The sequence below is a fragment of the Spodoptera frugiperda genome, chromosome 11, assembly GCF_023101765.2.
Source record: "Spodoptera frugiperda isolate SF20-4 chromosome 11, AGI-APGP_CSIRO_Sfru_2.0, whole genome shotgun sequence".
NCBI lineage: Eukaryota > Metazoa > Arthropoda > Insecta > Lepidoptera > Noctuidae > Spodoptera > Spodoptera frugiperda.
This window is the reverse complement of record NC_064222.1, coordinates 4,761,997-4,774,188: the sequence shown is the minus strand read 5'-3', so window position 1 is coordinate 4,774,188 and position 12,192 is coordinate 4,761,997. Positions and strand designations below refer to the sequence as shown.

The following is a 12,192-nucleotide window of genomic DNA, read 5'->3' as shown; positions in this document are numbered from 1 at the left end:
TGTTTGGCATTCCAAGAATGGTGTACTATGGAATGTTTTCTCGGTATTCTCTTTCAACGTCAACCATTTAGAAAAGGATAGCAATACTGTGCACGTCACAAGAAGAAGTAGAATAGTCAAGTAGGTTGGAATGCAAATTGTTTGTGGTTAGTCTAGTGATATGTCATATCAACAACATTTTCACTGTAATTTTTTGTTGTCCAACAAAGTTATTTAGAATGTTCACGGCTGTATTTTATTATGGACAGCTATCAACCCGAATATGACAAGAACGGAGTATTGTCTGACACATTTTGGAAGACTCCACAGCGCGCGATCCCGGGCAGGCCTTTACAGACGGTCAAACGGACCGAGGTTATGTCTGGGTCATCGTATCAACAATTTCAGGCGTCCGTGAACGACGCCTGGGACCTGGGCGACGACGATATCATATCTGGAATCGCTGAAACTAAAATATCGAAGGCCATATCACAAACTGCTGCTTTGAACGTGATAAATTCGCATAGAAATAGTAGTAGGAACGTAAACAAAAATGACGTAAAAGTTGAGAGTGAGATTGTGAAGCCTAAGGCTGAGGCGGTGGAAGTGAAGAAAAATGAAGTGCGGAAGTTGGGCGCAGGGGGTTCGGGGCCGATGCGGCACTACCCTGGCAGGCCACGGCCGGTGAGGCTGTCGGCGCTGACTTCTCGCGAGGAGAGCAGTGAATCCAAGTTGGAGAGGTTCCAGCAGATGCACGACAGCGCCGTCATAGACCTGGATGATCTCAAACAGATCAGTTGGTCTGGCATTCCAGTAAAAGTAAGTAGCATTGGTGTTGAATGAGTCATGAAGCTTGTGTTACATTGGTTATGGTCACTCTCGCGTCCTCGCGCGACTATTGTCTGTAGTAACACAAAAGCTAGCATTCTCTGTTGTTATTTAAGATGGCCTGTTGTTTTGTTAATGTTATCTTTAACACAGTCAGATAAGTGGGTATATAACATACTAGGTAAAAGTTAATAGAGCAAATTAAACTACCTAATTACCTACTAAGTAAATAAAATTACAGTTCCCGAGTCAATTCATATATTTGTGAGAAACATGACATGAAATACAGATTTCCAGTGAAAACAGCTGAGAGACTTATGTAATTTTGCAAATAAAATAATAAGATGAATAAATAAACATGAGTACTGAAAATTTTATGTAAACAAGAAAGTAATTAGTTGTCATCTGTTTATCAGTGAACACATAATGTAGATAATGCCGCATACACCCCCTATTGTTTTGTTTTATTACACAAACACAGATTGTGTCCAACTACTTATAAATATGTACCTATTCATAGTTATAATGACTTGGACATAATGTGATTTTAATAATACTTTAAACATAAACAGTATGTTTTTTTTATGTTTCATATCACCTGATATTAGAATATAGGGATTAAAAGTAGCATGTTTCAAATCGGGCCAGTAGTTTAGGAGCTCATGTGATGCAAACAAACACATTCATACACATTTATAATGTTAGGGCAAGCATTTTTTTTTAATGTTGCCTTACACTATGTTTTACTCTTGTGTTGAGGGTGCATTTACAAACATACAAGTTCACATGCACATTTGTGGATCACACAAGAGTTACTCCAAGTGGGAATCGAACCCGCTACATGTTGGCTAGGCAGCCAGTTGCCCAGCAGTACAGTAGAGTCATGCAGCATTGTTAACATGGTTAAAATAAAAAAAATAAATAAAGCTCGAGTGTGTCAATGCCATCATTACATAATTAAAAAGATAAGAAAATACTAGAGGTGTTGTTGAAAGGTTACTTCAAGAGAAGGAGTATTGATAACATATTATTGTTTCTAATAGTCAGAGTAACTAGGAGGTTTATCCACAAAGCACTAGAAATATTATTAAGCCTATTGTAATAGGAACCCTATTGTTATTGTCATTAACACATTCTCTGCTAACATGGTCAATGCTGATCGACACTAGCAGAAGATTTGCCTTCAACAGTTTTCAGTTGGCAGTTAAAGACTTAAGGTAGAAATGTTACGGCTTAATAGAAGAGAATTATGTTGTCTTCAACAAATCTTCTATGGAATTATGAATTTGAATTGGATTGAAATGTGAAAAGTGTGTGTGACATTGAAAACATGGACTTCTGCATACACCATGCTCGCTTATTAATATAATAGGTAGTTAATATAAACTAATTATCATAACATTGCTCTTATTTATGTAACAACTACAGCTAGGAATAGAGCAAGGATTTATAAGTTATTATTTAATACTAGGATAACAATTAACTCTTTAAACTCCACGGGGGACAAAGGTGACCAGTCAAAGACTTAACAAAGTATATGGCATATATCTTTGTTATCTCCATTGAATTATTGTTTAGTTTTTTTTAAATAGATACGCACTATGTTTCATGGCCGCATCAATGTTTACACTAATTTGCATAGAAGATAAGTGAGACGTTAAATATGTAAAAACAAACTTGATCTTGAAATGAGTTTACATAAAATTAACATACTGAGTGGTAGATAACTTAAGTAGGCTTTGTTATGTAGGTAATTTAGTAGGTTCTTTATTAAAATTAATTGCAGTTTTTATTTAAAAACTGCTGCAGCAAAATTAGATTACATAAGACAATATCAGTGCTATGTGTTTTTCTGGACTTGATCTTTTTATGAATTCTTTTTCAATTGAAATATTTCTTATCTTCTAATCTGTCCGGGGCTGCAAATTACCGCAAGGGTTTCCAGAGCTCTATGCGGGGCTGAGGAGTAGGAATGGGGTGGTTTTTAGTCAATAAGAGCGTCACTCCCTCTCGCCTTACCCCAGGCGGGAAAAGCGATTGGATGATTTTCCCCTTTAAAAAAGAGTTAGATCTGGCTCCAGGAGTTGCTATGGGGTAGTTTTTAGTCTGTAAGAATTTGACACTATCACCTGTAATTTTCCTCCTCAAAAATAATCAAAACTAACTAATTTTCTTATGTCTAAAACCAATATAACCTCTTTTCTTCAGGCTAGAGCTATAACATGGCGGCTTCTCGCCGGCTACCTGCCCCCCAACGCAGAGCGACGAGCGGAGACCCTGGAGAGAAAGAGAGCGGACTATAAGCACCTGGTACGACAGTACTATGATGCAGAGCGAGACGACGATACTTACAGACAGATCCACATAGATATACCCCGGATGAGCCCACTTGTGGCTCTGTTCCAACAGATTACTGTGCAGGTTTGTTGATTTTTGTTGAAGATGATCTCACTTTACTTTAAAATAGAAAGAAAACTGGTTTAAGATTGTTTAGAATCTCATTACCACCTATTCTTAAAAGTGTGTAAAGCCTCTTGGAAAAATTATTTTTCTCTAAATTGGAGACAAATGGCTATGAACCTACACAACACACTTAAACCATTCAAAAGGTCTCTTGAATTCTGAGTTACCTTATATAAATTAACCTTATGAATAAATTATTTTGAAAATGTATCTTAACCTTTTCAAATATGATCTGAAAAAGTATAAGAGACCAAAATAGCCGTGAAGCCAGTCCATTTTTAAAATCATCCTTTTATATAAGTCTTAACAAACTAAAACTTTTATCTTTCCCAAATTCCAGGTGATGTTCGAGCGAATCCTGTACATCTGGGCGATTAGACATCCAGCATCAGGCTACGTGCAAGGCATCAATGACCTGGTGACTCCATTCTTCATGGTCTTCCTGCAAGAGGCAGCTCCGGGCCAGGAGTTGGACAACTTTCCACTGGACAAGCTGACTGAGGAACAGCGGGACATTATAGAAGCTGACTCCTTCTGGTGTCTCTCCAAGTTCCTCGACAGCATCCAGGATAATTACATTTTTGCTCAACTCGGTATTCAATATAAGGTGAGAATTTATTTTTTATTGACTAATTTTATAAGTTATTGACATTATCTATGTCAATAGTTAAATTTGGAATTAAGTCTTTAATCTCTGAATTTCTGAATTAATCTAAACTAATCTTTATGTTGAACGTTAAGGGTACAATATATGGGCCATGCAAGCGGAGGATTTGCCCTAAAAATTTCTGGTAGCAGCCAGAGCCATTTATCGGCCAATGTCTTTCTTATTGTTGCACCAGTAAAATATTTTATAACCGAAAATTACATACCTAGATAATAAGATTATAGACTTAACTTCAAAAATATCTCATTAATTTTATTTAAGAAATTATTGTATAATACGATGTTTTGTTAATTATAAATCACTTGGAATTATCGTAGAAATCCAGGTCGTGGGCTACTAATCGGTTTCAGTGATAAGCACTGATTATATTCGACAACGCACTTACCGTACTATCTGAATTATTTTTATGCTGCCTACTCCTCGGTTGTAAATAGGGATTAGTCAATTAATTAATTGTTAGATATTTATCCAAACAGTTACGTAACGTACACGTGGTAGTCAACTAGCTACGCCATTAAATTAACGGCCTACCCTGTTTAATGATCTGATCCGGAGCTTCGGACTACCTAGCGGGTTTACCGGGTCTCCGGCATGAAAAGCAGGAGTAGGAACGGAGTGGTTTTTAGTCAGTAAGAGTCTGACACTCCCTTTCGCCTCATCCAAGGCAAGAGAAGTGAAACAACGGTTACGTTTTTACCGTTTATTACTCCCTTCCCAATATTCCCAATCCCCGATTCCCCATCAACCCTTAAATTCCTAACCCCCAAAAAGCCGGCAATGCTCTTGTAACGTCTCTAGTGTTTCGGGTGTCCATGGGCGGCGGCGATTGCTTGCCATCAGGTGATCCGTCTGCTCGTTTACCAGCTTATGCCATAAAAAAACATGACATTATCATAAAAGATTTCCGTATTTTTAACAGAATTCTTTACAGAAAGCAATTCCGTGTAGAAATTACGTTTCATCGAAGCGGGTCGTTAAAGTCGCTACTGGTAACAGTACGTAAGCGAAGTTAATCGATTTACTCAGTGTACACACTATTGTTACTGCCCGACCTCTCGTGATCGAAATACGATCGCTGTTGTGACGTCATATTGCCGATAAGATGAAATGAGTAGACGGCAGAGTGAAATAGAATATAGAAAATTCATTTGTCACTACCCTTTGAGAGATCAAACATTTGATACCTTGCAGCATCGCTCTGCGATCGACCTTTTTTATGGTATAAGCCGGTAAACCAGCAGACGGATTATCTGATGATAAGCAATCGCTGCAACCATAGACACCCGAAACACCAGAGGTGTTAAAATATTGTTAGAAAAACATAAAAGCTTAAAATCCTCATAAATTTTACCTTACTTTTGATATTAGAGCTTTGAAAACGGAGAAAATAATATTGATTAAATACCTATTATACATAATAACTGGTCATTATATAAAAAGGCCTATGTTCAGCAGTAGACATCTCTCAGCTATGATGATAATCTTTATATATATAATTCTTCTGTAAGTGTGTATGTCACTGAACTCCTCTTAAACGACTAGACCGATTTTGATGAAACTTTTTGTATGTGTTCAAGAGGATCTGAGAATGGTTTAGATTCGCAATTTTGTCCGCTGGACAATGTTTTTTAATTAATCGGACGTGTAGACAGGACAACGTCTGTGGGTCCGCTAGTTACATATAAAAGTCAAATTCACTAGACATTGTAATAAATTAATCACTTTATCTGGACATTATTCATAATAGCGCGTCAAAGTTAGTCAAAGTAATAATACGTGTGTAACTGAAAATATTGCCTTACTTGAGCCTTTCTTGTAAGAATAACTTGTAAGAATACAAATTAATATTGAATATAAAGACTACTAATTTGTTTTGGCATAGATTTGAATAACGTTAGTAGGCCTTATGACTTATGTAGGAAATGGTGGTGGTGAAATGTTGTTTCAACAAGTGCATTGGTTGCAGAATGACTTTAAAAAAGGAGGTTCGGGGAATAAAACATGAATTATTAAAAACATTCGATTTGCATATAGAAATATTATTTATTGCAATACACAGTAATGCCTGCTTATAGTCTCAATACCAGCAAAGACATTGTAGACATGACAGAAACTATTTGGAAACTTACGCATATTCAATAGTCACAGCTGTAGCGTCGCTACTGACGTCTGCAGCTGAAGTTACAGGAGTAGCGTCGCTACTGGCTTTTGTAGCTGCTGGGTCGCTACTGGCTTCAGTTTCAAACGGGATTGTCTGTAGCACCTGTGTTCGTTGCTGCAGTGTTGTTGATGTTTCGTTCTGAAGTTCCACTAGTTCCACATGTCGTTGCCGCTGTAGCAGTTGTTAAACTGTTGATGGTTGTTATTAGTTTAGTGGTGCTTGAGTTGTTGTTGTTCCACCGTTCCGTCCAAAGAAAATGTTTGTTATACCCGTTCCAAATTTATTTACTGCGTTCGCCAATCCTTCAACGTAGTCCCGTATAATATTTGGAAATTGGCCTGAGGCTTGTTCTATACTTATTGCGATTAATACTAGGAGGATTAATATCGTTTTTCTTTCAAACATGATGTCTTAGTGTGGTAATTACTGCACTTTACTACACTTAATGCTATTCTTTTACTACTAAACAGTGTTTTTATAGCTTAGTTTCGTATGTAAATGGGTTGTTTATTCATATCTTAATATGTCGCATATTGTACAGTCGAACGTGTAATGTTATTTAAAGTCTACGTCTAAGGCTACCTAACTACACTTATACTAGAAAAAAATCCCACAAATAACCTTAGATGATGATGAATGATTTGATAATGGATAATGTTACAGATTGTTATATTTTATTGTATTTATCACCTTTTTCGATCTCTTTGACTGAATATTGGTATTACATTGTTCTCACATAATTGAACCAACGAAACAATGTAACCAAGAATTATATTGTGAACCTGATTAAAAAAGAGTAGTTTCTTGCTCGTTCTTCTCCATAGGAATCTACACTTTAGAACGAGGAAATAGCTTCACTAGAGGACTGATTGACTGACCAACAGACAGATATATTTTTTTAAATATTGTTATATTTGCTTTGACGTTCAAAAATGCTTTCCCGGTCTATTTGAAATAAACAATTTTGTTTTTGGCGTACCAGCTTTGCTTTTAAACATGTGGTTACAACTCTGCATTATATCAATAACGAGACTTGTTTTTATTTTCTTAAATTAAAGAATAATTAATTATAATCAATTCATATTTTGGCTTTGACTGTATTAGGTATAATTATCATAAAAAAGAACTGCAATTTTGTTATCAAGTGCATTTAGAATTAGAGAGTGTTATAAAATGTTAAAATACTCATATCATGTCATTAGAATTCCAAATGGGATATTTACTGTATTTTAGTTTGTTTTTTACATTTTAGCTATGTTATTTACGTGATAAGCACAAATAAATTACGTGATAAACAAATAACTATACAACAATAAATTACGTGATAAACGTTTCAATATGAAGCTATGGTCGGTATTGTTGCTCGAGGTGCAACTGTTCACTGCGATGTTGCATGCTATGCCCATAATGGGCCAGGACATGGTTTAGGAGCTGAATATCAATGCCATTAACTAAAAATCACGGTTTATTCACTTAAATTAAAAGAGAAAAGCTCGCAGCGTACTCTATAGAGTCTATATTTTACAGTCATAGTGATTAAATGCTATTATACATAATGACTGGTCATTATATATAAAAGCCAAATTCACTAGACAATGTAATAAATGTATCACTTAATCTGGACATTATTTGTCCGTAGAGATAAGATATAAAAACAGTGTTACCGACTTAATAATTAAAATTACTCAACTATGTAATTAAATTATAATACAAAAAGAACATTAGACAATAATGTTGTTTGGTTGATGTGATAATATTATTATGATACTTAGTGAACTGTATGGCTTTATTCGTAATAAGAAGATTTTTTTTATTCCTGAAAAAAAACGTTTCAATAGTTACAACTATGATGAAAAAAGTATTGAAGGTTGTATTATTATTTTTTTGCATTGTGTGTGCTGTCCGATTAAAATGTTTGATTTCAAATTAAATGAAAAATTGTTTTGTCGTCAACTTTGCAATATTACTATTCAGACTATGTACTGAAACATTCTAGTTAAACATCATACATGGCTATATCAAACTTGTTTGGTTGGTTACAAGAAGTTTTTTATGGCATAGACAAGGACGATGCGCCACTATCGACACCAGACAACCTTTAAGTTCGTTGCCAGTCTTTTAGGTAGGGATTTGGATATTGAGGATGAAAAGAAAGGTCTCTGTAACCTTCCTCAAACAGCGTTAGAACACTAAGTATAAGGGCTCCGGCTCAAAGCAAGAGTAGGAACGCCTCACTTAAAGCGGAATAAGGCATTAGATGATTTTGGCCCCTCAAAAAAAAAAAAGACGTTATTTCACGCCGGTTTTCTGTGAGGCTGTGGTACTCTTATAAGGCTCTCCCAAAGTTGTAGCCATTAGTGCAACCACATACTGCTAAAAACGTTGCCATTTTAGAAGCATCTTATTTATAATCCAAATCCCGCTTCATAACATTTCCTTTTAACATTTATGTCCTTTTTATTAGTTTAATAATTTCGGTTTTAATTCTTAGTAACGTACTTACGTTATGTTCTACAAACATAATATACAATTTATTATATCTTTGTAGCCATTTTCGTAATTACATTTCTCATCATAAATTAAACAATACAATACAAACTTATGTCTTATACATAGTTATGAGAAAACGTTACAATGGCTTATGTTATTGTGTTTTATAGATGGCCTACAAAATATTCTAGATTAATCATGTATTAATTAAAGTAAGTCAAGTACCTTACCTTGGTTTATTTACCTATCCTATAGAAATTGGGTATTTAAATAGGTTAGATCTCTGTATCATTTAATCATTTCATTTTAAGGTTAAGGGCAAGCTAAACTTGGAAACTGTTTAGCTGTTTCATTGTTGTTTATATAGAACTTTGTATCATCATCCCAAACGAAAATTAACAATCTAATTAGTCCGTCAGTTAGGTAAGTAAAAAAAATATTAAACACGTATTTTTTTATTTTGTCATATAAGATAACAATACTTAGACAAATCAAAATTTGGGAGTGGGAGCTAAATACGTCACTATAGAGTATAAAACGTACTCTAAAGTAAAAAAAACCCTGTAAAGAAGAAAAAATGATAAAAGTAGGTCTGTCTATGGTGTAGTAGGTAGCTCTCGATCGCTCTTCCATCGACCACCTTCCAATTCCATTATCAAACTATTATCAGCTCGGTGTTATGTCAAGTTTCATGATGATACATGATGATGATGATGATAATAATACTCACCACCTATTACATAGGACTTCAACATAAATTGTGGAAAGTTGGTGTACAGTGGCATTACGTGCTATAATGTGCACCTCTGCCTACCCCTTCGGGGATTAAAGGCGTGACGATATGTATGTATGTATGTATGTATGTTATTATTTTATTCAGATTCTTGAATTACATAAATCGTTATTAGTCAATACTAGTACAATAATAGGAGTACAGTAATAAACGTAGGATTTTTCCTACATTTAGGTCCATAAAATAATAAACGTTTAGCATTAATTATTACCTATTATTATCTGTAATAATAATTCCTAATTATGTAGGTATTTAACGCACGCTCTCAGCTCCTAGCAAAACAAAGAGATCAGTTATTTTAAAAAGTCACGTCAATATTATCGGTAACGTGGTTACGTGACCTAACTTCTACCATACATGTAGTTTATGCGCAGTATTTTATTATATGTACATATTTTCAAACATTTTGTAAGAAATTATATTTCATCATCATTATTAGGTATATTGATGATAAGACGTCCACTGCTGCTATGTTCAGCTGTGGCCAGTTGGAAATGATTAGGGCGCTTAATCCGGCGTATGCTGCAGCCCTGATCAGTGCGAGACACAATGTGTATTCTATTGATGTCTCATATAACCCCAGACGAAAGGTTAATCTGTTTCAAGCTTCTTGCTAGGAAGTGGAATTCTTTGCCGGAGTCTGTGTTTCCTGATGGATATAACCTGGGTGTCTTCAAGGCCCGAGTGAATAGGTTGCTCGTGTTCCATCGTAGACCGCATCATCACTTACCACCAGGCGAGATAGCGGCCAAACGTCGACCCATCAAATATATAAAAAAATCTTGAACCCAATCTCAATGTCAATGCAATTTCAATCTAATAAAACTCAATAATTGTAACCTCAATCGTAACTGTTATAATAACATTCAGAGTACGGAATGTAAAGCCAAACTCAATACTATTTAATTCATTCAATATCCACGAAATATGGATGCAATGGGCGTTAGTGTTGCAACTCAATAGTACGAAATTACGGAATGTTAATGTCGATCGATCATAATAAAATCGAACATAAAATTGTTGTGTACAATAGGCGATCTTATCGGCGGCTTCTAGACAACCTTTTTTTTTAAGAGGGGAAAACCATCCAATGAATTCTCTCGCTTTAAACGAGGCGAGAGGGAGTGTGAGACTCTTACTGACTAAAAACCACCCCGTTCCTACTCCTGCTTTTCGAAGCGGAACCTTGGTAACCCGCTAGGCAGTTCACAGCTCCAGACAACCTTACAATGGATTTGATGATGATAGATATTGTCTAACATCAGATTGTCATTGGACAATAATATATTAAAACAATACATTTTATTTATCTTAAACATTACATCATTACATACATTTATGTCTACATTCAACGACACACGTGCACCAAACACCACACCCTTGTTTACCGACTGTACAAGGAAACAGATATGGCCACCATTTTCCTTGATCACCAGTCGACCAGCCTCTAATTAGCTTCTATCATCCACATTGTTGTTCCACATAAACGACATGCGTCATTGGCTGCATTATAGAACAATTTAATAATATTTTGTACCCAGGAAAATGATAGCGACGAAAATAAACAATAACAGGCAAATTTTATTCCAATGTGGTTATACACAATTAGATTGTGTTAAGGTAAATTAAACCTAGCGTGGAATTGTGTTATCTAGTTGAAGTTGTTTATTTATACATAGGTAGGCAACGAGCCGCCACTCTGAATGTTAATTGCCAAATATACGTATATTTATTTATTACATATGGATAAACTCATAAAAAAACTAGTAATAAACTGATAATAAGGGTAAAATGTGTGTTTGTTACTAGAACCGACGAAACCCTCTCTATATACTGAGTAATCAGCGTCTGATAATCTTTTCTTTATTTCCAGGTGAACCAACTGAAAGAGCTGATACGTCGCATAGACCTGCCGCTGCACGAGCACCTTCAGACCCACGGCGTCGACTACCTGCAGTTCTCATTCAGGTGGATGAACAACCTCCTCACCAGGGAAATACCACTGCCTTGCACCATTCGTCTTTGGGACACCTACCTAGCAGAGTCTGACGGATTCGCGACCTTCCAACTGTACGTCTGCGCCGCCTTCCTCCTTCATTGGAGAGAGAGGCTCATGTTAGAAAGAGACTTCCAAGGCCTCATGATACTCCTACAGAACGTCCCCACACAGAACTGGACGGATTCTAATATCAGTGTGCTGGTGGCTGAAGCTTATAGGCTGAAGTTCGCGTTCGCGGACGCACCGAACCATCTACACAACGCCGGCAAGTCGGACAGATGACCTGCCAGGTAGTCTGGAGTACTGCAGTCGCGGAACGATGTCTACGTATATGAGAGGATCACACTGCAACGTTATTATCTATTACACGTGTTATTCATAAACGCATCACTATCCAACATTTTGTCAGTCGACAATATTGTACAGCCTATGAATAATGCTATAGAGTCCCATTTTTAAGATCAAGCTTCCTTAAAAGCAGTCCAGAGGCCTGTTAGTAAGAAAATGTTTAAAAAAAATACGCGTTGACGCTGTGATGTATAGAAAAAGGTGATAAAATACTTTAGGGAACAGCAAAGGAGGATCCTCCGACCAGGCGAGGTGATCAGCCTGGCGGGCTTTCTGCCCAACTGTTGTTCGTTGGGATTTTCTATCCGTGTTAATTCGCATGTAAACTTCGTATGTGCGATGCAGGATAATTGTGACGTCATCCGTTGATTTGCTCGTCGATAGTCTATGTGCGACTTCTGTCATCTGTCACTTGTTACTTGTCAATGTGTCGCCACATCACTCCCCCCCAAGACCGGAGGTCG

General features: G+C 36.3%; 1 protein-coding gene across 1 annotated transcript; it reads left to right on the top strand.

The window, feature by feature from the left end:
- Positions 1-133: 133 nt before the first annotated feature.
- On the top strand, positions 134-11,941 carry LOC118274612 (TBC1 domain family member 22B). The gene is made up of 4 exons (XM_035592228.2): positions 134-798; positions 3,016-3,228; positions 3,611-3,877; positions 11,255-11,941. Exons 1-4 carry the CDS (start codon positions 241-243, stop codon positions 11,660-11,662), a joined length of 1,446 nt encoding a protein of 481 aa, XP_035448121.1. The 5' UTR covers positions 134-240; the 3' UTR covers positions 11,663-11,941.
- Positions 11,942-12,192: the final 251 nt, after the last annotated feature.

Bases quoted from the DNA above. Each gene is read 5' to 3' on its own strand.
- LOC118274612 (XM_035592228.2), top strand. From the start codon at position 241: ATGGACAGCTATCAACCCGAATATGACAAGAACGGAGTATTGTCTGAC. The intron at 3,229-3,610 runs GTTTGTTGATTT...CCCAAATTCCAG, and splicing joins TCCAACAGATTACTGTGCAG to GTGATGTTCGAGCGAATCCT. The intron at 3,878-11,254 runs GTGAGAATTTAT...CTTTATTTCCAG, and splicing joins AACTCGGTATTCAATATAAG to GTGAACCAACTGAAAGAGCT.